Source organism: Pezoporus wallicus, unplaced genomic scaffold (genome assembly GCF_028554395.1).
Source record: "Pezoporus wallicus isolate ANWC-B61680 ecotype Strahan unplaced genomic scaffold, APGP_CSIRO_Pwel_v1 scaffold_7107, whole genome shotgun sequence".
Lineage (NCBI taxonomy): Eukaryota > Metazoa > Chordata > Aves > Psittaciformes > Psittacidae > Pezoporus > Pezoporus wallicus.
Window position 1 is genome coordinate 17115 of NW_026642114.1, and position 27264 is coordinate 44378.

The 27264-nt window shown below is 42.0% G+C and overlaps 1 protein-coding gene across 5 annotated transcripts in view; it reads right to left on the reverse strand.

The window, feature by feature from the left end:
* Window positions 1-2563: 2563 nt before the first annotated feature.
* DNM3 (dynamin 3) overlaps window positions 2564-27264 on the reverse strand; it is a 180383-nt gene continuing 155682 nt past the window's right edge. For 4 of the 5 annotated variants that reach the window (XM_057427467.1, XM_057427466.1, XM_057427465.1 and 1 more), the window contains 4 exons: window positions 26488-26652; window positions 21781-22007; window positions 20785-21021; window positions 4881-6890 (listed from right to left, as the gene is read on the reverse strand). In XM_057427467.1, the coding sequence (XP_057283450.1) occupies window positions 6821-6890; window positions 20785-21021; window positions 21781-22007; window positions 26488-26652 (699 nt within the window). In that variant the 3' untranslated portion in view covers window positions 4881-6820. Of the gene's footprint in view, window positions 2935-4880; window positions 6891-20784; window positions 21022-21780; window positions 22008-26487; window positions 26653-27264 lie in introns of those variants that run through there. The other variant, XM_057427464.1, reaches the window with a different exon arrangement.

A 27264-nucleotide genomic window follows, 5' to 3' on the forward strand; every position in this document is an offset into this window, starting at 1 on the left:
TAAGAGGTCAGCAGGGATGTAAATCAGCTGGAACGAGGAATTGCCCAGATTCAGCAAAGCTCTGTCAGAGCTGGCTTGAAACTGAGTAGAGCCTGTGTGTTGTCAGGCCCCTGTTACATACACAATGCTGATCTCTACTCTTCCTGCCACCATCCTCTAAGTAGCACCACTGCAGCTCTCTCTCCCCATGAACTTCATACTACAAAGGTAGGTCTTGTTTGTGCTCCTGAAACAGCAGGTTGGAGTCCTGATGCTGTATTGTGCCTCCAGGTCCTTTGTAGTGCCTCAATCAACATGAATCATTTGTGAGAATTGTTTTCATGTGAGAAAAAAGTCGATAAAACCCATCAGTTTTCCATTTTTTTAGACTTCTCATATAGTTCTCTGGCACCCAAACAAGCACTTCTTCTGAATGTTAAATCCCAGAATTTATCTTTCCCATAGGGACAAACATTCAGAATCCCAGAGGTAGCTGCTTACAGCTATTCGAGCTCAGATGCTCCACTGAGCTCAGCTTGCAAGGAATTCAGAGGTTTAACTTGGAAAAAACAATTGGTCAGAGCAGCTGTGACTTATTTATAAATGTGTGGATTTATCAGCCTGGAAATTGCTGCAGTCTTCTCCTTTGACTTGCTACTCAGCCAGGTGCTGCTGCTGGTGTATTAGACATGTTTTAAGACTGTTGTTGTTAAAGCAGCTGGCTATTCTTCCTGCTAACACTAAGCCAAAGCCATTTATATGGAGCAGTCCTGGTGGTTAATGAATTCAGAAGCAGTGGTGGAATCCCAGCAGAACATCCCCCTCCATCACATCGGAGAGTGGGACTCTCCACAGAGCCCAGGCAATTTCTTCTGTGGGGTGTGAATGGCTGCATCTGAGAAAGAGTGGACAAACCCTTCAATGGAAAACCAGTGCGCATTCATTTTGTAGTCAGAATTTTTATTTTCTTTATATCCAGGCTTGTCACTGACATCTGAAAATAAAATTTGTCATTTACAAACAGGCCAGGGCAAATTAAAAATAATTTTGTTCAATTTAAAGAAAAAAAAAGAAAAGATTGCACAAATTGTGTTAAGATGATCTTCCTGGAACAGCTGGCGGAGGTCGCCTAGGAAAAAGACATAAATTAACCCCAAATTCACGGGAGGTGGGAAGTGGCAGAGAAGAGATTTTAGGTCAAGATACAATAAAATGACTCATATAGAAGATTATCTTAATAAAATGGATTAAAAGGCACAGAACATGCACATTAAGGAAAAGAGCAAGAGCAAGATTAGAATCAGCTGGCTATCAGCACAGCCTCAACTTTTATCCTCATGGCTTCCCAGCTGACTCACTGGCGCCAGAGAAATGGGACAATTCACATCACGAGTGTAGAGGTCGCTGGTCACAGGCTTTCTAATTTTCTTGCAGCAAGTAATAGCCTCTGGAAAAGCTTTTCCCTGGTCAACCTTAACATTTGCACCGCTATCTGCTTCCAACACTGTTCTTGGAGTAGACCTTTTCTAAGTGAGATTCTGATGAAATCAGGAATCATCAAACAAGATGGCCCGTGGGCTGGATTGGGGTATCTGGGGGGGACACTGCTGGGAAAGGTTAAAAACATGGGTGATGGCAGTGCAATGATCTACTGCCAACCCTGTCAGGAGAGATCCTTGGTAGTTTTTGGCCCAGTGCAGCAGTTAGAGGAGAGTGAATACTCCTCCTGTCACCCAGCTTAGAGCACTGACATGTTGCTGACCAACATACCAAACTTGGACATACAGAGTATGTAATGTACTCCAGCCACACAGGACATGTCTGACTGCTGTTCACTGAGGGGGTTTGCACAGACTACCTCAGGCATAGCCATTAATGACTATTAAAAAATAATCTCCAAATGTTACCGCAAGTTACAGGAAGCAAGTGAATACAATGGGATATTTGCTGCTTTGTTGATCCCACCTTTTGCATCCCCTTTCCCAAAACCTAAGGACCAACACAGTGACTGTTGTGCTCAGTGAAAAATGTCGTCTCCAACAGGAAGCTGTTGTGCTTCTTGTGCAATACAGACCATCTCCTGCAAGCACCAACTCGAGTTACTTGGCTCATATTGTTCTGAAGGAGGAATTGAGTAACCAAGACATCTACACATTCATACACAACCACTTTAAGGGGAAATCCCTTCCGGACATAACATGTACACATGCACATTTTTACTCCAGCTCTTGCTCTGAAGGACTCAGTCTGGCCTTCTCCTCAGCTCTGAATCTCCCCAAAACATGCTTTTCCCAGCAATGAAATGGATACCAGGTACTACTTGCAAAACATTCATCCATTTCCCAGCAAAATGTCTCTGCAGTACTCCAAGCCCCTTGCAGGGCAGTGGGCTGAATGCTTCCCATGGGTTATATACCTCCCTCTCCCCTTTTAATGACATGTCCAGTGATCTCAATACAACACGCATCTCTGATAGGCAGTCCTCACTGCAGACCCAACAGAGGCAGGGTGTGGCATGCCAAGATGTTAGTGTGAGAGACTGAAGACCACTCATGCACATCCCGAAAGTAATAATAAAAGCCCATCAAGAGTTACAGTTTATTTCAGGTTCAGAAATGCAGCTTAACATTTTTACAGCAGGGTATGTGATGGTCAATAATGACCATGAGTTCAGGAATCAACTTGTGCTCAAAGGTCAACACCAGGAACCATTTACAGATTATGAAACCAAAGGTGGATGTTTTTGGCTCACATTAAGTAGGGCATTAACATACAGAGCAAAATTCAGAAAGAAATTGAGCATTTGCTTCTTACAAAAAGCAGTCATCGTTTACACCATCCTGGAAAAGTAAAGAGCCAGGCAGTAAAGCAAATGGCCAGCAAGACGGGACAAATCATATATCAAGCAAGAGTGGAGGACTGTCTGGACGGGAGGAGCCATCGGTATCACCTCGCCTGCAGACAAAGCAAGAGGAAAGACAGGCAGAGTAACATTCATTTACACAAGGGAGCTGTTCTGCTAGAGCCTGGGGAGGAGGTTCAATGCCACAGCAGGAGGAACCATGCCATGAGCACACAGAGAGGCTGGACACCTCCCCAGTGTCACAGATACAAAATAGGTCTGCTTTCAATTCAGGAGGTTTATACTATTGTAACACAGAAAGACAGAACAAGCCAGTAATCCCAATATGCTGTATACACATTGTTTAGTGTAGCTAACTGCGATACAGTATTTTCTATGTTATACTTTAACACAAGATGCCATAACCTGTAATATATCTCCTTTAATATAATAAATAATCTATGAGGCTTACTCAGAAAGTGCAACAAGATCAGGAATAAACCAAACACATTAACTATGTACATAAGCCTTTTCATTGAACATACAATCTTTTTAATCCTACTGGAAGATCCCTTGAGATCAAAGGCCAAGAGCTATTTACGGCATGTACAAGCTCTTCAGCTGTTGGTCAGCCATGATGAGGTAAGGTGGAACATGTTCTCCAGGCAGAGACCCAGGCTTAGCCTAAATGCAATACTAGATGAGCACTCTCCTGAAACTTAGCTATGTACATCACCCGCCTAATTACATACCTCATGTAAGATCCTGCTGTTGCTTAACAGGAGTCTTCTGAGCTTTGCCAGAGGGAAGCAAAGAAAGGGAGAGCAACCCATGCTTCTCATATATGGGAGTTCAGGCTTAGCTCACCCTGCATAAGGGGGCCTGCAGAGGGGGCAGTGGCCAGTCTGAGGTAGCCAGTCCCTCTAGCAGACGCACACGGTGCTTGTCCTGCTGTCCTTTGGGCATGGAGCAAGTGCTGCCAAGGCTGCTCTGAGAACAAGGGACGGGAGACACATTGCCAGCATGAAGAGGGAGAGGAACAAACCAAACCCTTCCAGAAGGAAATGGGCTGAGGCTGGGAGGACAGTACTTATTCAACTGGATGGGGCAATTTCTTGGGAATCACTTAGTATTTTTCCTAGAAAAAAACAGTTCTGTGTAGTTTACTCTGAAAAGCGTATATGCAAGAAGTTAGAGGTAAAATCATCAAACTGTGGATCTGTGCTCAAGGTAAATTACTAACTTGCACACCTAAAAGTATTGCATTAGGGGCACAGGGCCAGATTTAGGTGTGATCTGAATAAGGATGCAAAGGAAGGGAGAGCTGTGCAGCTGTGTCCCACAGCCTCAACATCAGGTGCAGAACCAGATGGTGGTGATGATGGGGCCACAGGCACCTCCCTGCCTCCTTCTTCTTCGGATGTGAATCCACCCTTGAAAGTGTCTTTTACAAGTCAGGATTACTGCTGAGAAATACAATTTCCTTGGGGGCAGAGTTAAGAATAGTGCTGAATTGTGCCACCTACTTCATTATGCTTGCCAGAAAGAGTCATCAAAGTAAATTAAGGAGTCTCAAGTACAGAAGATTTTTAGGCCAGGATCTGTGCCATCTAACTGAGGCTCCTAACTCACCAACATTCCCATCCTCATCTCCAGTGTAGCCACACCTATCTGAATCACTTCTGGAGGTGATGCCTCTTTCCACTGTACAAAGGGGATCTTGGACAACTAAATTGAGTGCCTGGGGTACGGGTGGGATAAACCCAGACCATGGCCTTGCAGTATCACTGAATGAATATCAAAATTTGGGGTTAAAATGACTTTCTGTGGCTGTGGCACTAAGCCTGGCTTTCTGTCAGCAGGTAGCTGCCTGTCAGTAACAGAGAGTTCTGATAAACTATATACAGGTTTGCTGGCTAGACAACAGCAGGAACTACTATAATTATTTATAAAATACATCTAATAGATGCACTGCTTGTTACAGCAGACTGCTACACAGCAGAAAACTGTGTAGAAGGCAAGAAAAATATGGGGGGATGTGTGTCTGGTAGTAAAAGTCAATAGGTTTGTAACTGTAGTTGGGTTTGCGACCTTTCTTTCTTTGAAAACTGATTCTGTGTGATTGGGTGTTGGTGATGTGGGTCTGTTCTCCAAACAAACACAAGCCACTTAAGCAGTCTTCTGAGATCATCAAAATGCCGGTGCTCTGACAAAACTCCATCTTCACTATGTTTCGTATATTGACCTCTAGACTCCCCAGACGAATGTTACAAGTATGAGCTTGACAGGAAATTAAATTTAAGCTAACATACAAATCATGATGTTTTCCCAAGCTCATCTCTCTTACGCAAGCTGAAACATGATTTGCTTCAGTGGTGAGCACAGCTAATCAGCAGTCTGGGAATACTTAGTAGCCTAAATCCCCATTCACTGTGGGTCTTTGATTAGATTCTTCCTAACCATGGGGCTACAGCATACTGGAGCCCTACCTGCAGTCTCAATAAATAATTTTATTAGACTGATTATACTGGGGGCCTTTGAAACCACCAATTGCTTTGCCTAGGGATCTGTAACCATAATAGTAATAACAGCAATTAATTATTTTCTGAAGAGACAAGGCCCAGTTAATCTCTAGTTTTAATTTTGTTAACTCAGTAAGTTTTGAGCTGTAAGGGTGACACTGACCCTAACTGTTTAAAGTGAAGTAATGCAGTTAAGACAAAAGGTTTTTATAATGCATTAATATATAACATGCAAAACAACAGGCAGAGAGGACCTCTGCAAGTGAACATCTGCTAAAATAATCCATTGCCAGGATGCACAGCTAAGCAGTTCTAGTACCTATATGGATGAAGTGACCCAAATCTGAGGTGTGCAAGACTTCAAGTGATGCAAAGAGAAAATCTTTATATAGGGGGCATAGTGGAACTTTACCAACTGGTGCGAGCAATATCTCAAATCCAAACCAGACCCTTGGAAAACTCAGATGCAAATCTAGGCTGTAGCCCTGTGAATGGGCTCACACACTGGGCAGAGGAGCAGTAGCCTGTATACAGCTGTGCTGTGTTATATCATGTATCATATCATATCAGTATCTGTATCTCCTTCTGTTTCACAAAATGACCAAAAGCAACGCTCAGTTCTCTGGATTTGCAGTGCAGTACATTTATACATATTTCATACACGCACCCCCAAGGCTTCCCATGAGTTCAGTGAGAGTACAAATGTGAGCAAGCACTAGCAGAGGACAAAGCGAGCTGGCACACGCTGCTCTGTCATGTACTGGTTCTTCAAAATGCCCTTTCATGTCTTTGCTGCAACACCACAGCCTGGCCATTATTAACCACCCAATCTATGTTGCATGTCAGCTGCCAATGCGGAAATAAAGTAAAACACACATTGTCCCATACACACAATTCTTGTTTAACACCACTCCTTAAAAACTAGACTTTGGATAATGAGAAATTATAGGAGAAGCAGCCATCCAGCAAACTTCTTGCAAGACAGACATGAAAGTGTGGGGCCTTCAGAAGAGCTTGGTAAGACTACATCACTTTTCTTTGCCCAGTTTAGCCATTGAAAGAGAAAATGGATGTAACTGTATAATTCCAAACAGTAGAAAACCTGAAAGGTACAAATGAAAGCAAGATTCCTTTCAGAGAAGAGGGAAAAAAGAAGCAGGTCAAATCAACACACACACACACAAAGTCAAGCCCTCCATTTTCTGTACAGGACTGAGCATGGTTGCCTGGGTGAAGACGTGTCAGTAAGTTAGCTAACATTGGCTATTGCAAAAGGAACAGTCAAGGCAGCACAGACCTTCCCAAAACATTTAAGATCTCATAAACAATGCAGAATGGACAGAGAGTGTATCAGTAAAGTTGGTTACTTGCCTATAGATGTCCATACATGCGACTATACAGTGGTTATTGCAACAGTTACCAAGCAATTTGTTTCCACATATTTGGTTAACAATGAATGGCATGCCAGAAACTTCTTTTAGTCTAACAAGGATGAATCTAATGGACGAATTACAGTGGGCCGAGTTGGTGAAGGGGGTGGTCTTCGACTGGAGAGAAAGAGAGAAGAAACAATAAGCACAAACACTAAGAACAAACCTAGCACCTTTTGCTCTCGCTACATGAACATTCACATGCTCCTAAACATAGTGTTATTTCCATGTACACTGAAGCATGATAGCCCTAAGCACCCATAACAAGGAAGAAAGCAACGGGTTAGCCACATGCCTATCATGCCTTAGCCCTCTCATGCATCAAACAGCTCCTCTCTCTGGTCCACAGCCTGGGAGTTCTCTGAACAGTTACATTCTTGTGTTGTGGACACCATCAAGGGAGGATCAATAGTCCTGTTTTCTCAGGGGTCAGTCCGAGCCTGGACAGCCACAGAGCAGTTTTAACGTTTCAGAGTGGCTGGCTGGATTCTGGAAGAAAGCCTACAGCAACTCCAGCTGCTCTTTGCAGAAGCAGAAAAACCTGCAGCTTCTTGCACAGTTGGACCAATTGGAGCCAAGCCAATGTGTCTGAATTTGAGGCACAAATTTTAAGCTTTATAGCAATGGCCAGCTGGCATTATGAAAATGCCAGTTTTGGCTGTGGGTTCCTTCATTAACCACTAATGCATTCCTCTATCAACTTCAGTAACTAAGGGAGTCCCAGAATTTTTTCAGAAGGCTTATGAGTCTTTATTCCCCTTTGCCAAATGGCCGATTCAGCATAGGCTCCAGGGTACTGAAAACCCCTGCATTTCAATTTGGACTCCATCATCATTTGGTAAGAGACCACATTGCGAGAGCTAGCAGCAGCACGATCCTTGAGCACGTTCCACCTGCAGTCCAGGCTGAGACCTTCCCCTCCCTCGCTCTGTCCAAGGGGGTTGTAGATTGATTTTCCCTGGTAGCTATGAAATTGCCTTTTACATTTTTGTGTGTATTTAGGGAACCTGGTTCACATCAGTGCTGTGTGGAGATAACTCCATCATCATAGTTACAAAGACTGCTTTATTAACATTCGATTCCACCTGGGCTAAAACACCCCACTGCTGACCAAAGCCTGTGCAGAATCTGAGATGACAATACCTGTTTGGACTCCAGCGCCTGCACTAGCTCAAACAGTTCTGCCCAGCACTGCTTTGTGCTGTATAAATATACCTAAGAGACCGTTCTTCACAGCCAGACTGCTCCTTTAGCTAGCTATCCAGCACCCTCTTGCAGGGTTTTGTTGTGCAATTATTCCAATCTATCTCTTAGAGTGCTTTTGTTCCCCATTTTCTTTAATGGGAAGTGCCAGCTCTTGCTTTATTCCTTAACCCAGCCCACATCACCACGAGAGTGCACAGCTGCTCTAAGAGAGGCATGAACTGGGGTCTAAACAAAATAGAGAGCTGAGAGCTCTTAATTTCTTGTCCAGCTTCAGCAGACTACATTAATGGCCAAGACAAATTGTACAGCCCCCTCTAATGCTGTCCTCCACCTGTGAAAGTAGGAACGGTTCCTGTCCCTGAAGAAGAGCATAAAGGAAATGTGTCTCATTCTGTTGAAGCTAAATAGAAGATGAAAAGAATATAACAGTGTGTTAATCATCTTTGAACTGAACATAATATATAAGACAAATTTACACTTGCCAAAAGCATTTTTCTTGGCTCAAAGTGCATTTTGTACAATATTCTCTGTTGGTGAAGAAAAGAGAATTTTAATCCCTACCATACAACAAATACAAAATATGCCAACTGAAGCATTCAAGTAAATCAACAAGCTAAAAAAATAGGCAAAGTATAATTTCTTCATGATGTATTTTTCTTACAGAGAAAATGTTACTCTGTAAACTATTGTTTCCTGTGTTGCCCCAGTGTAGGTCTTCTGGACCCATTTCCAGAATTTGTAGTTTCATAAAGAACCACTTCTAAGGCTCTGCATTTCTGCTGGGTTGCATTAAATTATTCCTTTGTTGAAATGCCTCACATTGCATTGCTTAGTGCTTACTGAAAACATCGTATCATGTGTATACAATTTACAAACAAGGGAAAATGCATACAGCTGTCTTCATATCAAATTTAAAAGATATGAGCCCAAGCATGCATTTTACCCGGTTAAATGCAGCACACTGGATTCAAATAATGTAATTTAGTCAAACAGCTATTTAGCCCAGCAGGATCAGAAACTGGAGAGCACAGTGTGAGCATTTCCTGGTTATAATCAGTCAAACCAAACCTGAACCAAAATCAGGTCTGAGCCCCATTTCCTCCTTGAACCAGCGCTGTTGTTGCACTGTGACCACTATTCTGAACAGAAGAATTCCCCAGCAGGCTCTCATTTCCACTCCACAGTACCACTTCGGGGGGTAGCTGATAACCCCCTGGGGGCCCTCTCTGAGGAGGAGCTGCTGCCACTGCAAGGGCCTGGGGTGCAGAACCACCCTGCAGCCTTTCCCTTTCCCCATGCAGCAGGCAGAGCTGGGCCAGCCCTGTTCTCCCCGTGCCACTGCCCAACAGGCAGGTCTGCCTAGCGAGGGGACCCCTCAGTCCAAGCTCTTCCCCACCACTTCACACTGTGAGCCAGCCTTCTGTTGGAGATGCACACGTGTACCTGGGATACTCTGCATACATGTGCTTGTGTATCTTCCCAGTAGGTTTGGGCAAGAATGTACAGGAGGAATGGGCAGACCCCTCCTCAGCGCCAGTCCCCCTCCTCTGCCCTCTTAGGTGTGCTGCTAGCTTCCATGCAGTTGCACGCTATTTCTTTCTAGCTCCTTAACCCAGCACAGCATGACTAGGTGAGCACGACCTCTACCTGGAGACAAAGGTGCCTTCCAGAGGAGTGGCAGATGGAAAAGGCAACACTTGAGTAAAGACCTGCAAAAGCACCATTCGCCTCCAGTCCTGTTGCTGAGTCTCCAAGGCTGTCTTCAGTTTCTCGTGCTGGTAATGCAGGAAAAGGAGCCATGCTCTCGAGTCCATGATCAGAGCACAGCACAGGGGTTCAGCTTGGGCAAGAGACCTCACCTTCATTAGCCACCAGCAGGTATCAACCAGCATCAACTGGGATGAGCAGAAGCTCAAGTCAAACTGAAGGACAAGCCTGTAAGTCGCCTGTCACTCGATTTCCCTGTCAAGGTGACAGGTCATTATGTGACTATTTTTAGCAGCCAGACCATTTTTTTTTTTTTTTCCCTAACAGGAATCTCAACCCCAAAGACAAGAGGAGAGATCAATCAACGCACCTCCTGCCTCTCCCCTCCTTTATGTCTCGACCGGCGGCGGGGAGTGCAAGTGCTCCCTGCGATGAAGATGTGCAGCAGTCTGGGCACCAAAACGGCCACCTTGAGCTAGCACGGCCGGCAGCCAGCACCGGACTGCTCCTTGCAGATGTAGTCCCACCTTCCTCACTATCCCGGGCATCTCCGAAAAACGCAGAGCCGAGGGAAGCCCAGCGTGATTTCGGCACCATTGCTTTCTGAACAAAGGTTACGTAAATGAACGCTGCCAGACCCTCCAAACGTGCAGTAACGCGGAGCAAATAGGCAGGAATCTCGGAGAACGGAGCGGCAGGGGGAGCTCCAGCCTGCCTGTGGACGGGAGCGAGGGAAAACCAAGGGAAAACAACCTCCCCCAGATCCCTGCTCCGCACTAGCTGCCATGTCAGTGAGTAAATATGTGACTAAACCTAATTAAATGTTTAGTCTGAGGCCAGCAGATGATAGCGGTAGAGATGGTGGTTTTCTGTGTGTTATCGGACTGACTCTGACAGCCGCGGGTGCGTTTGCGGTGCTGAGCTGTTACCAGCCCCCCAAAGACGGCTCCTAGTTCATGGAAAGCTCCTTATAAAAATGTCAGTGCTGTGGTAATTCCAGTTTGGTTATTGTCTCCGACATTTCAGCTGGACTTTCAAGTTTGGGGGCTGAGTCCTGCTGCCAGGCCTCTTGTAATGGGCAGCTCTGTTGCGGTTTGTCATTTTGGAGGGGTTGGGGTGGGCTTTTTGTGAGTTTGGTTTGTTGATGTTGTCTTTTTTCTTTCTTTTTTTTTTTTAAGAAAAAGGGAAACAGTGTTTGTAAAAGTTAGTGCTAAAGGGGCAGGGGATCACAGGTCCCCAGGGTTGAGTAAACAAGTCTGCAGAAAGAATCAGTTCTTCTAACCTAGCACACTTTAAGCAGACATAAAGAATTTACCAATGAAAATTGTGGACTAAGTATGTATTTAATAACTCCCTGATGTTGTTGCAGAGACTCCTCCTTTGAAGAGCTCAGTGGGGTTTTGAACAGAGGGTAACTCTTACCCTATGCAAAAAACTTTTTTCAAAAGGAGAAGTTTTACATTTATTTTTAACCCAAGCAGCACACTCTATTTTTCCAGTTTTAAAAGAACTCCAAAATCTTTAACTAGGTAAATGCAGAGCAAACGAACCTAAATAAAGTAAGTCTAGACTTAAAATTTGATCAGAAACACACGGGAACTCTTCAAGCGTTTGCCTTTTGAGAAGGGCTATCGCTCCCCACACAGAGTCCACAAAATATGCTTTCAGTAAAGCATGGCTGTAATTACTACGGGAGGCCCCGCTCAAAGAAGATGGCTTCTCTTCTCGGAGCACAGCTAACGTACTTATAAATAAAAGGCTTTTATTTCCACTTCATTTTACATTCTTGTGTGCTTGTGACCACCAGAGAACACTTGTGGAAGGCATGCATATAACTGTATTTTACAATATATCCTATAGACCTGAAATTGTAAACAAAAGCCCATTATTCTCTCCGTTTTCCATGAGCTTGGTTTCCCTATAATGCAGCCCTGTCGGAGTACCCTGATACACGACATCGTCCTTGCAGAATTTAATGAGAAAATAGTTAAACAAAATCTTAAGCAGCTTTAAGTGTGACTGCAGACAAATTTTAAGTGACAATACAAATGTAGGTGTGATGCCTACAATAAGAGAGGTGAGGATTAAATACAGTTTCTTGTTTAGGTGACTATTTAGAGACATTAGGTAGCTGGTTCTTGGGATAGTTGTAATGCCTTATTTTATTTTTATACAGTTTTCCCTGTTTCATTAAGATCCTTAGACCCCAGGCAGCTTAGCTTTTACTTTGCCTGGTTCTTAGATCAATCTGTCTAACTTTTATATGGTAACTCCATCATTCTCTGGATCTGGAAGAAAATCCAAACCAGAAACGAAACTACCATAGCCATCATGGTTGAAGAGTAGAGGCAAAACATGGGATTTAGGACTGATTAGTTAGTCTCTAGTCATCTATGCATACTTAAAACCCTTTCTGGCCTACTGCAGGTGCAGTGTGGCTACTTTGGAGTCTCACAAACATCAGCTCAGGAGAAAGCATCTTGACTGGAAGTGGGAAAACTGAGAGAAGGAAAGGCACTTAATACTAGTGACACAGGTTATACAAAAGTAGGAAAAGCAGAAAAAGGATGATGATATTAAGAGTTGGCTTAAACTATGACAGAGTAAAGCGGGAATCAACAGCCAAGAGTCAGGAGGAGATGATGATTATGGGAGAAATGAGAAACAGCACTCAGTGGTAATGAAAGGAAAAAGTTGTTGGGAAATACATCCGAGATGGTCCCTTAAGCCAACATAATGGTCCAAGAGAGTGAATATATCTCGGTTTTGTTTCCATACTGAAAAATGTCATTCTATTAAACATAAAATGTTTCTAGTAAGCATGCCCACTGGATTACTATCTGCAGGTAAGTCAGGAACATAAGCACTGAGGCACACAGCACAGTATTTGAGGATGCATGCCAGTTCTGAAGTAGCTCTCTGGCAGAACATATACGGAGGATCAGGCCTTACAAATGCATAGAGGGGGTACTGTGACTGTACTGCCAGATACTTGCATAGCTATACATACAGCTGAACCTGACTATTTCAAATGATCCAGCTGTACAATACTCTGTCAGTGGAAGAATTTTTGTGTTAAGTGTAAGGAAGTTAAAATTATGGTGTTTATCTGATACTTGCTTCTTCTAAGTGAAAAAAAAACCAAGAAAGTAAGAGTGAATGGGAAGAATGTGTCCTTCCACTAGCCACCACTACATTGCAGCAACAGAAATCTCCATTAATTTTGAATACTAATGCTATTCCAAAGCATTAGGGTTACGCAGGTTCTACTATGCATGATTTAATTTAGTACGGATAATTCCTTCAGAGGCAAAGAGGTCCAAAATACCATGCTCCACTAGATTAATTTATTATTTGCAAGCTGAGCTAGGTTTTCTATATGACCATCATAAATTAATGTCTATCACACACACAAATATGCGTGTATTTTTATGTGGGTGTTGTGTTTTTGAATTAGTCATTTCAGGGAGTTAATGTGCCATATGTAAACCTCAGCTTGAATAAACATAAAAAATAATTCAATGGAGCGACCAAGAAAGACTCTTATTCTTAACAAACCGTGTGTTCTTGTTTGCCCTTCAGCAGGGAATGTGTGAAGTAGACAAGCATGCAGCACATTAGTGGAGGACTGTCCCAACCTTTCAGAAAAGGATGGCTAAGAGAATCAAAACTGCCTGTGGAAGAAGAGAGTCAGGAGTGCTGTGTGGTACATTCAGAATGCTGCTCTACCTTCTTCTGCCCACAGAAGATGACAACAGAAGTGCCACAAAATCATCAAGAGGAACACCTAATCTTTGCATAGTAGCTCAAGTCTTATGTACTCAACAGTTTAGCTGCATAGTTCAGTATCAATGTGAGTGATGTAGCCTGTCTTTGAACACATCTACTTCTGACCACTCTGTTTTTCCTTCCTACTCACCTTTGACCTTCTTCTGCCTTTTTGCCTCTCTCCTCTTTACTTACCTTGGTGCAAAAAAGGGAGGAAAACATCCTGGTTGTCACCTCCAGCTGGAGCTGTACCTCTTCCTGTCCATGATGACAACTAACATGATTATCAGTATCATAGTTCTTAGTGTAGCCATTGAGTGTCCTCATTCACTAATGATCCAATACAGCTTGCAGGGGACAGGAGAGTTTCAAGGAGATCTTTTCAAGATGCCTGCAGGTTCAGGAAGTTCAAATCATCACATCTGCTTTCCCTGGATTTACTGTCATACGTTTTCTAGCATAAGAAAGGCTAGAAATCCACTGTTGTTCTGCCCACTCTTTCAGACAAGGCAAGAAAATTGCTCACTAAACACCCTTGCTCTAATCCTGCATAGCCTTCATGACAACTTTTATTAAACTACTCTGTTATGAGAGTAAATAATTACTGAGGACAAAACACATCTTTAAGTGCCTATATTTGTGGCAAACAACATTTGCTATTGTTTGACTCTCCTTTTTCAAGTTGAGAGACACTAAAAATAAACGCCATTTCCTTCTACTAATGGTATCTGGGGAGAGAAGAGATTAAGAAAATAAACAAAAAAAGCGCCTTTTGCTGAAAATACCTAACAGAATAAACTACTTACTCAGTTTACTAGCTGGCAGTCCCAAAGCAGGTGGCCACTGTGTTGGAGGACTGCACTCACATCATCATCTTTATCCCAGAACCACCTTTTTCGGTTCTTTTGGTTCTTTTTCTGTCCAGCTCGCTCTCGCATCATTTTTACTTTACATGGGACTGGTCTTCACTTAGAGTAATGAAGGCTTGTTTCTCAGCCTGATCCTCTTTGCTGAACTTTGAAAGTAACTTGCAATGGTTCCAGTCAAACAGATCTCTTCTAGTTCAGCTCATTTGTAAAAACTGGGGGGTTTGGGGTGGTTTGTGGTTTGTTTTTTCTTTGTGTGTGTTTTTTTTTTTGTTGTTTTTGTTTTTTGTTTTTAATAAGGCGGAAGAAAGTAGCTCAGGAACAGTACTAAAGACAATCAAAACTTGTATTGAGATGCAATAAATGAGATCAAACCTAAACTCCATGTAGAACAAGTGACTCTTCAGATAACCTTTGTTCAACCGTCAAATTGTACTGCCCATCAGAAAATTCCTAGGGGGAGAACTTGCTTCTGGCTGATGAAGGGAGATGCTGATGGGAGTTAGAGTCAGTGGCAGCAGAGGTAGTACTTAGGCTGCAGTGTCTGACATCTCATGAGCTTTGTTTTACTTCATCTTCCAGACAGTCATTTGGAGATGAGGTATATGAAGGAAGGCAGTGAACAAAATCCTAATGATAGTCTGGAAGAAAGCCATCCTTTTAGGGGCAGCAATCAGGGGAGCTCTTGAAGCAGAAGTGGAGACCCTCCTGTCACAGCCTTACAGTTCAGACAGCTGAAAAATCAGTTCTGTGCGAATGCTGTTCCCAATTTCTTGTAAGATTGGTATTGCAGAATTCTAATGAAACCATGAGAGTTGTATTGTGATATTTCACATGTTTTTAAAACCTGCTGTAACCTGCTTTTTGACCCATCCCTCCAATATTCATCCTCATTCAGAATGCTACTTCTTTCATGACTTCTGTTAGGACTGAAGCTGCAAGATGACCCCCGGTAAGATGACCAGTATCCCTTATCTGGTTTTGCACATGACGGTATGGCTATCCTAAGTAGTGTAGCTAGTGTTTCTAATGGTTGTCACAGCCACGGACACTAGGCTGCTGTTAAGAAAGACTGCTAAGTACTGCATTTTATGGTTTGAAAACTGTTTGAAAAACTTTAAAAGAAGACAGAAATGCAAGGAGCAAGAGACAGATTTAAAAAGGTGGCAGGGAAAGGATAAATTGGAAAGAAACCAAGGCAAGACAGTGAGAAGGAAAGGAGGGAATAAATGGGGAAGGGAGACAAATGTACTGAACAGGAAACCAAGTGAAGGGAGAAGGTGAAAGAGGAAGCAAGCTGTATGGTCAAGAAAGGGAAAGCGAGGGTAGGGCAGAAAAAAAGGGAAAACAAAACAGTGCTAAAGGAGCCAGTGGAGGAGGGGAAAAAGCAGAGCTCCTTTCTAAAAGATAAGGGAAAATAAATGGAGTCTCCCACTTGAAGCAGCCAGCAGCAAAAGGAACATACTACTGGGTGTGCATTTCAACAAGAAATGTAAATTTGACTGGTTAAAAATTACACAGGGGTGTCTTCCCCCAGGGGAGAAATCACAGAAAAAATAACTGATATTTTGGTAAGTCATGTGATTTTGGGTCCTTGGACAGGCAGGGTTGAAAACATACTGACTATGGAAGAGTGGTATTCCCTACTGTGATGGGCTCTGGCTTTGCATCACCCCTGCAGCTCTGTATTCTTTTTGTCACAGACATGAAATGCAGAATTAAATTAGTTATTCTTTGGCTTTCCTTTTCCCCTGAAATTCAGCAAGATTTTGCAATCCCTCCACCTAACACTCTTGTCCCTTTGCATGAAACACTCCTAATTGCTGATTATACTTTTTGAATATAACCTTCACTGAACATCCATTCAAAGAAGACAGATGGATGCTGCTGCTGGACAGAGCTGTGCTTTTCTGCTTTGGTGTTCAGATTGAGATCATCCAACTCAGCATGCAAATGCTTTAAGGTGGCCACTTACTCATCCTGCCAGAAGAGTTTGATGCAATGGCTATTCAATTATTATTTATCTTCCATTAAAAGTTTTAGTTGTAAGCTTTTAAGTCTGCAAGGTCGAACTTTCAGAAGAAAAGAGATTCCCAAGCTAAGGCAGGATAACCCATCTGGCCTTGTACGCCTATGCACTATGACAGATTTTAATTAGAGGATCACATGCAATTTTTGCAAAGGATCCCCTGATCGTGCAGTGCACAGGGTTCGACATTACATAACATTTTCCAAAGAACTCTAATCCATAAAAATCCATCACGGAAAAATTACTTAGTGTTGATATTTGGCAATTAGAGAGCTGAGTACAGAGCTTGTGGACTAGAAAATGTCAGGCAGTGATGCTTTCTGCAGTGCTTCTAACTTTGGAAATTTCTGACTGTAATTACCATCAAGTGTAAGTACTTTTTTGTGCTGGGTTGGCAGAAATATGTAATGATGGCTTACAACATAGATTAGTTACAAACACAACAGGTCATGTAATTAGCCTCAGTGGCATAATAAAACATGGCTGCATAGCAGCCATCAACCCCTTCCACGCTGGCTGGCTCTGGATTGAAATAAACTGTAGGGTGAATATGGGACTGTTCATGAACAGCACATGAATTCTCTCCCTGGTGCCTGCCTTACATGTGAAGACCACTCTCAGCCCCCAGGGACAGAGCACCAGCATGGCTGAGAGTGAGACACAGGTGCTTAGGAGCACTTAAGTTCCTGCCTGAGTGGACGGTCCAGCCCTTTAAAGACCCCTATTTAATCCATCCCAGGATTCCACATCGTGTGAGAACATCTATGTTTTAATGACAAAGTGAGTAATAGTCTCCAGTGCTTTGTTGGGAAAGCCTTCATGAATCCACAGTATCATTGCAGAGCAGGACACTGAGAGAAAACGGGAGCATCCTCCCACCCCTACTAACACCATGGGCTCTGCTGCCAAGAGAAGAACATTTCCAATTCAATTGTTTGCCTTGTGGCAAAGCTGAGATTCTCATTCAGGACATTTAAAAGCCATAAATCAAAGCATCCACAGCAGAACTAAAATTGGTCAAGATCATAGAATTGTTTAGGTGGGAAAAGACCTTTAAGACCATCAAGTCCAACTGTTAACCTAGCACTGCCAAGTCCACCACAATATAAGCCAATATATTAACTGCAAAAGTTATTTAAGAAAACAAAAGTTGTCAATTAAGATAACATATAATTAAATCTAGCAACGCTATCTGTTTAGAGATAACATGTCTTATGAAAGTCTAATACTTAATTATGGAAAATGAAATAAGCATGAACATTACAATTGAACAGTATTCCCCTCTGATACGTTCACAGAACTGAGTACTAAAAAGGATCTTATTAATCCATGGAAATTATATATAGGTCAACTTAAACAAAAAATCCAAACCAAACAGAAAGAACAGAAGGCCAAATCTTAATTTAAATACACATTCAGGCATTTGCATCAGCGAAGATCAGGCTTTCCAAACAGGCAGGCAAACATACATCATGGTAAGCTAAAGTGGCTCTATTGCCTGCTTAAAGCCATCTTACCGAAGCGAGTGCACAGCTGCATTTTCTTTCAAAATACTACTGCAGCCTTTTAAGAGAGAGGGGGAATAATCTAAATTCTGGCAGCAGGGAATATTTCACAAATCATATATGCTTTGGCATCAAGCCCTTAAAGCCAGGGGCCTTTACTCACAGGCTTTGCTGGGAGAGATCCACCCACCTCAAGTGGGATTAATTAAAAGAGGCATGTATCATGCAAATAGTTTCTGTTTCCTCACAGAAGTATTCAGAGCACATAACCCAAAACAGCTTTAGAATCAGAGTGAAGCAAGGAAGAAAATTATTTCCTGCTCCCCTAACCATTTTCCCTTCCTTGTACAGTAAGCAAGAAACAATGAGAAAATGCCGAGAGCTCACCAGTTCTTTTGATTAAATGCTAATGGAACTGAGGAACAAAAAGGATTTGTTTAAAGGCAGGCTGTATCCCACTATAAGGTGCCCAATTCTCCAAATCAGACATGTGCTCAGCCACTGGCGGGAAAAGGACAGTCCAAGTTTTACTCCTGAAAATGATCTTTTTATCTTAAGGCAGAACAGGAAAAAATAGAAAGCTCATATTTCTTCAGCATGTCAGGATTTTCAGCTCCACATGACAGTGACGGGGGCTGCAATAAAAAGCTAGATGAACTTTAAAAATACAACTGTCTTCTCAGGAAGTTAAACTGCTTCCCTAGATATGAGAGATCTGACACTTCAAGGAATCATTGCAGAAAATGGTGCTACAGCAGTCAGAGCATAGAGCCCCAGTTCAAAAAAAAGTCACAGAGAAAGCTCAGGTTTCCAGAAGAACTCTTTCTCAAAACTATTTTTTTTTCCTTTTTAATATTTCAGACCCATTTTCTGACTCAAGTTCCTATGATCCTGCAAAGGCTGTTATTAAAACCAGACCAAGCGTAGCAGAAATTCCAGGGCTCAAAAGAAACATTTAATAGGCACAGGAGCCGGCCACACTGTCCCCCTCAGGTGATTTCCCCTGCAGCCCTTTCCCTGGGATTTCCTCTCTTGGAGTTTAGTCAGCAGGAGAAACCTGAAGTTTCAGCAAAACGGCAAACCCTTCCTTCATTCTTAAGCAGCTGAGATTTTTTTTTATGTCTGAAGCTTTCATAGCTGCAAAAGAGAGAACTAGGATCCACTCCAAAAGATGTGTATTGCAGATATTTTTTTCCACAAAAATGTTAAGCAGTCATACATTCAATCATATATCCAGCTACAGCAGTTTAAAAACACTGACCTCCTTTATCAGCCACTGCTTTGCGTGCCACCAGTGGCAGTCCCAAACTGAGTTGTTTTCAGGCTGCTTACCCAAGAGTGGTTTGTGAGCTGGAAGATGCCTTTCTGGTCTCCATCCCACCTATCGCTTTAGCTTCAGAAGATTATCCCCAGACATGCTCTTGGCAAACCAGCTCAGGAAGGCATTGTTCATGCAAAATCACAGCCAGGCAGGACAAAGGAGACATGCTCATTTGCAAGGCAGGTGAGACAGACCAAGGGAGCTATGGTTCTCTCCAGTAGTACAACTGACAAAACACTGGACCTCATTTTCTGTATCTAGTCTGTGATCTATCCTGTGATGGCACAGGGGAAACACCGGTGCCAGTGCCCTTCAGCTCAGTCTGAGACTCTCCCAACAAGGGGATGCTTCTTGGACTTCTTCCCTTCCAGTGCGAAGTTTAGTACCCAGAAGGGCAATTCTAGGTTTCTCCCCAGCAGTAATACTGCAAGCTGTTGGATATCCACTAAGATCGAAGAGTGTGTTTTGTGGAACAGTGGCCTTTTCATAGCAAATATATAACAATACTTCATGTGTTTGGTATACCTAATTTATCTATTTTTCATATTATAAAGAGAAATTAAATTAAAACCACTGAACCTCAAATTTAAGTTACTGATAGCTACAACAGATCTCACCTATTTAAAAGAAAGATTTTCTCAAAGGGTTCTCATTTACCATTTCTAAAATGGAAAATGTGCACATTTTGTTTCTATTTAACTAGCCTTGTCTTTTTTTTTAACTGTGACTAATTTTACTGTAAGAGTTGATATATTAAAAATGGAGAAAATCCTTTGTTCCATCATTGCCTATTCTGTCCATGCCTCTCATAATTTAAGAAGTTACCAAAGCCCTCAGAAACAGGCTTTCACATATATATGTGTGTGTATATATGTATGTATGTGTGTATATATGTGTGTATTATGTCATTGTGAAAATAAATATTAAGCACATTTTATTTATAAAAAGCAGTTACTGCCACACAAAATTATAAAATATGCAAAGCCACTTTTAAAAGTACTGATAAATGCAAAGCCCTGGGGGGAAAAGGAAATGATGTGGTTATGAAAATCCTATTCCTTAACTACTTGGTTAGTACCATATGATCTATACTGTTAGACAACTATGGACTGCTTTCAACTGGCTGTAAATTACTTGCCTGGTGGAATAAGAATCAGATTCCTATCAGTTTGTTCCACAGTCGTACAAGGGCTGTTCTTGTTCTCTCCCAGAAAAGCCATTACCTCCTCTGGTGAAGACTCAGAATGGCAGAACTGAGTTGTTGTACCGCTGCCATTCTTCTGGCGGAGTGGTAGGTGACCTGCCCCTGCATGAACCCCTACATGGGTATTACACAACCAGAACAGGGGCTCTTAATATAACAAAATCTAGCGTCTTCAAACTGAGTGATGGGAATGTCTTTTTTTTTTCCTCCTTCATGAAAAAACTTACTCTCTTGAAAAAAAAAATCATATTTGTTCTAAAAATTGTTTCCTCAAAATGCCCAGTTTTGCTTTCTTATAAGACTTGCTCAACAAACAATGCTCAACTTTCCAACACAATGCAGAATCTGTCTGTTATGCTAGAGCGAGAGAACCATGCCCATCACCAGGAAGATTACATATCTTACCTTGGGACACTGGGAGGAGCCCGGGTTGGTCGAGAGGGAACCTGGGGAGGTCCACCAAGAGCTTCACCACCACTTGGAAACTGAGGCAATGGTCCTGGGCGGAACGGGACTGGGGGAGCCCCTGACTGAGGGCCTGGAGATGGGATTGCAGGAGCAGGTCCTCGGCCAGATAAAGGTCTGGTTGGGGGGTTGCTTAATGTAGGCCTCCTTTGAGTTGAGGGACTTGGAGGAGGTGATCTAGTGAAATATCAGAAATTTTAAAAGTTCAGTAAGGTAATTTTTTTTTTTTGTTTGGTTGATTTTTTATTTTTTTTTTAATTATTTTTAAACATAAAGCCTTTTTTATGCCTATGACAATTCTTTATCTTGGCATTTTCCTTTGCTGTTGGTGACAGAGCATCACGTATGTTTAAGTCTAATACCTTTCCCACAGACAGCATGCTTTAACAGTAGTCAGAAATAAACATGAGCAAAGAATCATAGAATAGTTGGAAAGGACCAAAGGATCATCTAGTTCCAACCCCCCTGCCATGGGCAGGGACACCTCACACTAAACCATGCCACCCAAGGCTCTGCCCAGCCCAGCCTTGAACACTGCCAGGGATGGAGCATTCACAACTTCCCTGGGCAAGCAAATGTAATGGATTTTAATATTAGAGTTCCAGTCATGTTAAGTGGATCTTCTAGGACATGGAGCCAGAGTTTGCAAGAAAAGGCTCTGTGGATGCATAATTGGGGTGACAAGCGGCTGATATCTGAAGCATCAGACAAACTATAAATCCACAGGATGGTCTTCTACAAGGCAAATATTCTGTCTGTTTTCACGTACATATCCATAGATATGCATATGTGGGAAAATTATTTATTTTCCCTCACTAATGTGATGAAAGACTGCAGGAGTATCTGTCCAAAAAGACAGGCAGGAGGGGAGCTACCAATGCTGGCAATGTCTGCTGGTCCTAAATTTCATTGCAATACAGATTTAAGGATCCTTACCTGCGGGCCTGCTGAAGCCAAGAGTCATCTACAGGAGGGGGTGCAGGGGTTGAGACAGTGCTAGTGCTAATATCACCAATGATTGCTAAGGCTTCCTTTAGTGCTTGGTACATGCGGAGCATTTCATCTCGCCTCTGTGCCTGTTCAGCCGACTCCTCCATTAGAGTGTTTTGGTCCTCAGAAGAGTACAAGTGAGCCAGGAGCTCTGCGTTGATAAATTCTTTTACCTATTTTGTCAGACAAAAAAAAAACCAACACCAAACAAATAAACAAAACAAAACAAAAGCAACAAAAAAAGCCAAACCCTATTAAAAATACAATACTGAACAAATAAAGTGTGAGAGCCATGAAACCAGGAGACATACCTCCATTTAATCAGTTTCTTCTACTACCTTACAACAATTCTCCTGGTCATGCAGTTTTTGTTAGGTCAGATCAGGGACTAAAATATGCTGAACTCAGATTGAGTTTATGGTCCAGCAGCCTGAGGTCTAGCTGTGGCCCAGGGAAAGGCGGGCACGTGCAGCTGGCAGAGCAGCTGGAAAAGGATGGACTGGACCTTTTAGCAGTTGCCTGCACACAGATGGGCTTAACGCAATTAGGAGGCTGTATTCTGAGACAACAACTCACATGTGAGGATATGATGGCTTTGTGCAGTCACTTCACAAGGCGCTGTGGCCTGTTTTTTTGTAACTGTCTTTGAAGCACTGGACGTGGTGGGAGTTAACACTGGTCTACCTCTCTATGGTGACACTTATGTTTACAGTTCATTTCAAACAGGCTTCCCAACTAGTCAGCTGGCATTTTGGTCCAATTTTAAATGGCTGAGAGGTAAACAGCAGCCATCTATGATCAGCAATACCATTAGATACTAAATTCCCCTGGGAATGGGAATTTTCAGGCTTTATAACATCCCTGTCAATTAGTTTCTTAGCAACAATTTACCCTACTGTAGAGGGTGTCTTTCATCTACAACAACTTTGTCAGATTATAAATATTCCATCCACACGCATTCAAACTGAAGGGAGAAGTCTCCAAGTAATCTAATTTACTATATTGATTTTCTGCTATGCTCTCCTGGTTATGGAAACCTGGGCCACATTAAGAGAGATAAAAAGCTAGAGGTACTCTGATTGAGTAAGACTGTGGTAAATATACCGACTGCTGACCTACTAAATCCTTGCATTTGAGACTTTCATTGCTGTTCTGATCTATTTCTCATCTGGCTTTTTGCTCTATAAAGCTTCTTTGAGCTGAAGATACTAACGATAATACATTCCCAAGATCCTGATTATATAAACCTGAGCTCTGTTTGCCCATGTTTGTGCTAGTTCAGCAACACAGATTTAAATTCTGACAGTTAGACTAAGGCAATGTTTGTGTTCAGACAAGGTCAATAAGAGCAGTCAGACTGTGTGGGCATGGGACCCTGTATGGTCACCCGGCATGAAAAGAGGGCCAGGACAGAATTTACAGGGAACTAAAACCATATTGCCTGGGCTTGGCTGTCATTTCCCATTCATGTATGACAGGAGATGCACAAATTCTTAGCAAAGCCTGCAAAAATTTTCCATGAGTCTCATGCTGTTTTCCAGTAGATGGTACTGATCAAGAGCCAGAGTACACTACTTTCCTCATGATTGCCAAAAACTCCACATTAAAAACAGATATCATAGTTAAACAGCATCACATTCTACTTGATGAAACGAGCATTTTAATGGCATCACTTCAAAAAAAAGAAGTCCTAAAATTAGATTAAGGCCAGAGCTGATTGTAAAAGCATTGTTAAACCACAAATATCTGTTTGAAAAAAATCAGCCTGTGACAATTATCATGAGAGATTCCTGTCTGCCACTAGCAGGAACACTTGTGGAAGGGGAAGACCGCTGTGTTAAGGATGGTTTCTGGATCAACCTCTTGCCTTCTGCAAGCAGATGCACTGTACTACACAGAGGAAGATCTTCCATAATAGCTACTTTCTCTATTGTCTCCAGCTTGGAAAAGGAAGGGAAAATGACACTCACACTTTTGCTTTTTTCTAGAAAACAGACTCACAGGAATGGTTTAAAACATTTTCCTTTGCAGACATCAGACCTGCAGTCAAAGCCAAACCATCGCAAGCATCTGAGACGCTAGTGCCACAAGGCCAGCCCTGTCACACTGAAGTGGGGTAAGGTGGGCTTGCAGCTTCATTCTTCAGTGGGCAGGCTACAACATATATCACTGCCTCAAATGCAAACACAACCCATTCCTTAACCTTAAGTTTGGCAGTAGCAAGTACTTGGGAGTTTTTCTACTCAGATGAGATTGATATCAGCACTGCTTACAGAGTATAATACACTGTCTGCTGTAAGACCACCCCTCATGAATAATCTGCAGTACCTAGGCACCACGAAATACAAATTCTGAAATGTGTGTTTTGTTTGTGCATGTTTGAATTGCTAATGGTAACTCAATGCAGTTCTGTGCGGTAAATGTATTTTCTTTTAAGGTAATCAACATCCACCCTAAGGGAAGAATAATGGATGCATTTGAAATACAACAATTTAGGCTTAGGCCTCAAAATATGCTTAGGGACAGCATCTAATTATTTTCTGTACACTGAGTTTGAATCTGATACTTCCCTGGAATTATAAGTGCTCATTTACAGGCCCACAAAGTGGAAAGGAAGTTCTAGCAGGACTTGGGAGTTTACAACTGTCATGGAAACAAACTCCTTGGGCTCGGTTTCTTTCCAGAGTTTTGGAGGCAACATGATGGGGCAGCAGAAAGTTCAGAATATCCTCATTAAGGGGGAAAAAGGGGGAGAGAGGAAGGGTGTTTTTACTTAGCTCCTGGTGAATGAGTTGGACTTCTGAAGACTCCAAGGAACACACACACAACTTAACAGGACCCACCTTCTGTCACAGCTCCATTGCTTTCCAGGTCTTTGTACAGCCTTTTGGCATGGCTCAGCAGACTTAATTCAAGCATTTCTTTCTCTTTTTAATCGTGCTGATTTTTTAAAAAATTGATGTTTAGCTGTTGTAAAATACAGTATTTTACTGCTTATGCCGCACAGAAAGAAGTGCACTCATGCTTCTAGTGTCACTCTTCACAGACTTTTAAAATGTTTTGGTTCTTAGCCACAAATTTAAATTCTAGGATTGAGGTGCAGGTCTTAGCTCACTTGCAAGCCCAAACACAGCTATGGACTATGAGGTCAACTGAAAGGTGGATGATGTTTTAAGTCGGTTGGTTTTGTGTGGCATGGACAGCCTGGCAGACTTTACCGGTGTAACTTGCAATATTCTGCTTCTGAGTAGAGCACACTCTTCAGAGACCCTTAAACTATTCCATATGAGGAGGTGAGTGGCAGAAAATTTAGTGTAAACTTTCAAAAGGAACTACTTGCCAAACTGCAGTTTATGAAATACGAGCTAAAAGCCAGCCCTTTCAAAAGGCACTGGAGTTGTGCTAAGTCAAAGCAGCAAGTTGCTAGCTGTGATCTGGAAAGACCAGAGAGAACACAAACACCCTATAAAGTCTAGAGCATGGCTGATTTCAGGGAAAAAAAAAGGCACTTCCGTTGTTCCCATGCTCTTTTGTAAAAAATCACCAACAAGCAGAGCATTATTTAGAGCCTGACTCCCCTAAACCTAAAGAAGTTAATAGAATATCTCTTGCCCTCATGCAAAAAATTCTGCTTTTAGTATGTGTACCAGGAAGTCCCATTGAAATTTCCAGTCCAAGCACCTAACACTTTAAGTACAACACAAATTCCACAGGGCTAATGAAATCCATCAGATGAAGGCTAGAGATGGCTCTGAGTCAAAAGGATATGCTACTTTTTAGCCAGATTTGCTGTATAGTATATTGTAATTGTAAAGACTGATTGGTTTGATGACCTCACAGAAAAGGTGCTACCCATAACTAATGGGAGCTGTGCTCCCCATTAGAAATTTATATGTCAGCAGTGGCACCAATACTAAGTTTAGTTTTCAGTAAGGGCAGAAACTCTGATTCTGACTCTGCCAGAAACTGGCAGAACTCTGAAAGAAAGTGAGGGCTGATATCCTCATGCGGTGAAAAACCAATAATCTCAAAACCATTTCTTTAACCAAATAATCTTCAGATCTAAGAGACACGCACAGAGTAAATCAACCAACCACATCTGCTTATCTAAGCAGCAGTGTCCAAAGCTTCTTAATTTATCCCTTAAAAATGGTAACCTGAAAATATAAAGAAACCCGAATAAAATAAGAACTGTTTTAAGAAACCATGACAAAGGGCTGCAAACTGAAAATCAAGGAAGTAGGACTCTGCTCTCATGATTTCAAGGACTGCCTAGATGGGGCTCCCAACTCCCTTTTCCTATTATATCAAAAGCAAGACAGAAAAAAACCTGACCCAAAACCGAAAAACCACCAAACCCAAAGATCATTGATTTACCTGTAAATAATAACATATATTCTGACTAAGATGTAAATTAACTGCATCGTTAGCATTTTGGAGTAAGCACTCACAGCAGTGTGACAGCCTCTGAGAAGGCTGCAGAACTTCCTACTACTGTGGAATATCGGAGTATTTTTTCTAAGAGTGTGACATCTATGGGAGTGTGTTCTGTTTAGTACATGCTGTTGTTGCTGCTGTATTCAAGAGGTATGTTTGAGAGTAAGGAATTTGACAGACATGATAAAATAATTTAGAACCCTGGCTGCTACTTACATTATTGATCATAAGGTGCATGATTGTTTTCGGTATCAAGTCGCGGATACATTTGTTGATAATCGACATGTAGGAGTCCACAAGATTTCGAATTGTCTCCACCTGTCTCTCCAGCTGGGGGTCCATTGAAAAATTGTCTGCTTGGCCATTCTCATCGTTTTCAGTCTACATAGAAGAAAAAAAGTCAAGTCTTTCAGACTGCAGTAAACTGGAAATATACTGGGGGGAAAATGGACTTAAACTGTAGTAATCCAGCAACATAAATCACACAAAGAATGTCTGGAGGTTAAAATATGAAGTACTGGCCTGTTTAACGTTAGCATTTACCATCATGAAATTTGGACCTTAAAGGTTAATGCAATACAAGATATAAGACCTTTTTCACAAATTACATTATATATTTCCACACAAATTTGTAATTTTATATGAAAGTCTTCAGACAGAGAATGAAAATAAAACCCCAAGAAGTGTCTTACATCACTTGCTATATTATTTATTATAAAATCTTTTGCCATTCAGATTCAGACAGCTTGACTTACTTATGCAAGGAAAGCAGCACTGCAAGTCTGGATTTCGAACTTTACCCTCCTATGGGTAAAACCCATCCTTGTTACTTAAGGCTGACTCAGTTGTGACAAACTCCACAGTTCAGCCTCAAACTTGTTAGATGTGAATAGCACCTATATAAACAAAGGATTTCTGAAGGATAAACTACAAAAGCATCACTAGTTCCAGTGCTGAAGGCTCAGCATAACATCGACTGGATTATATATTAGA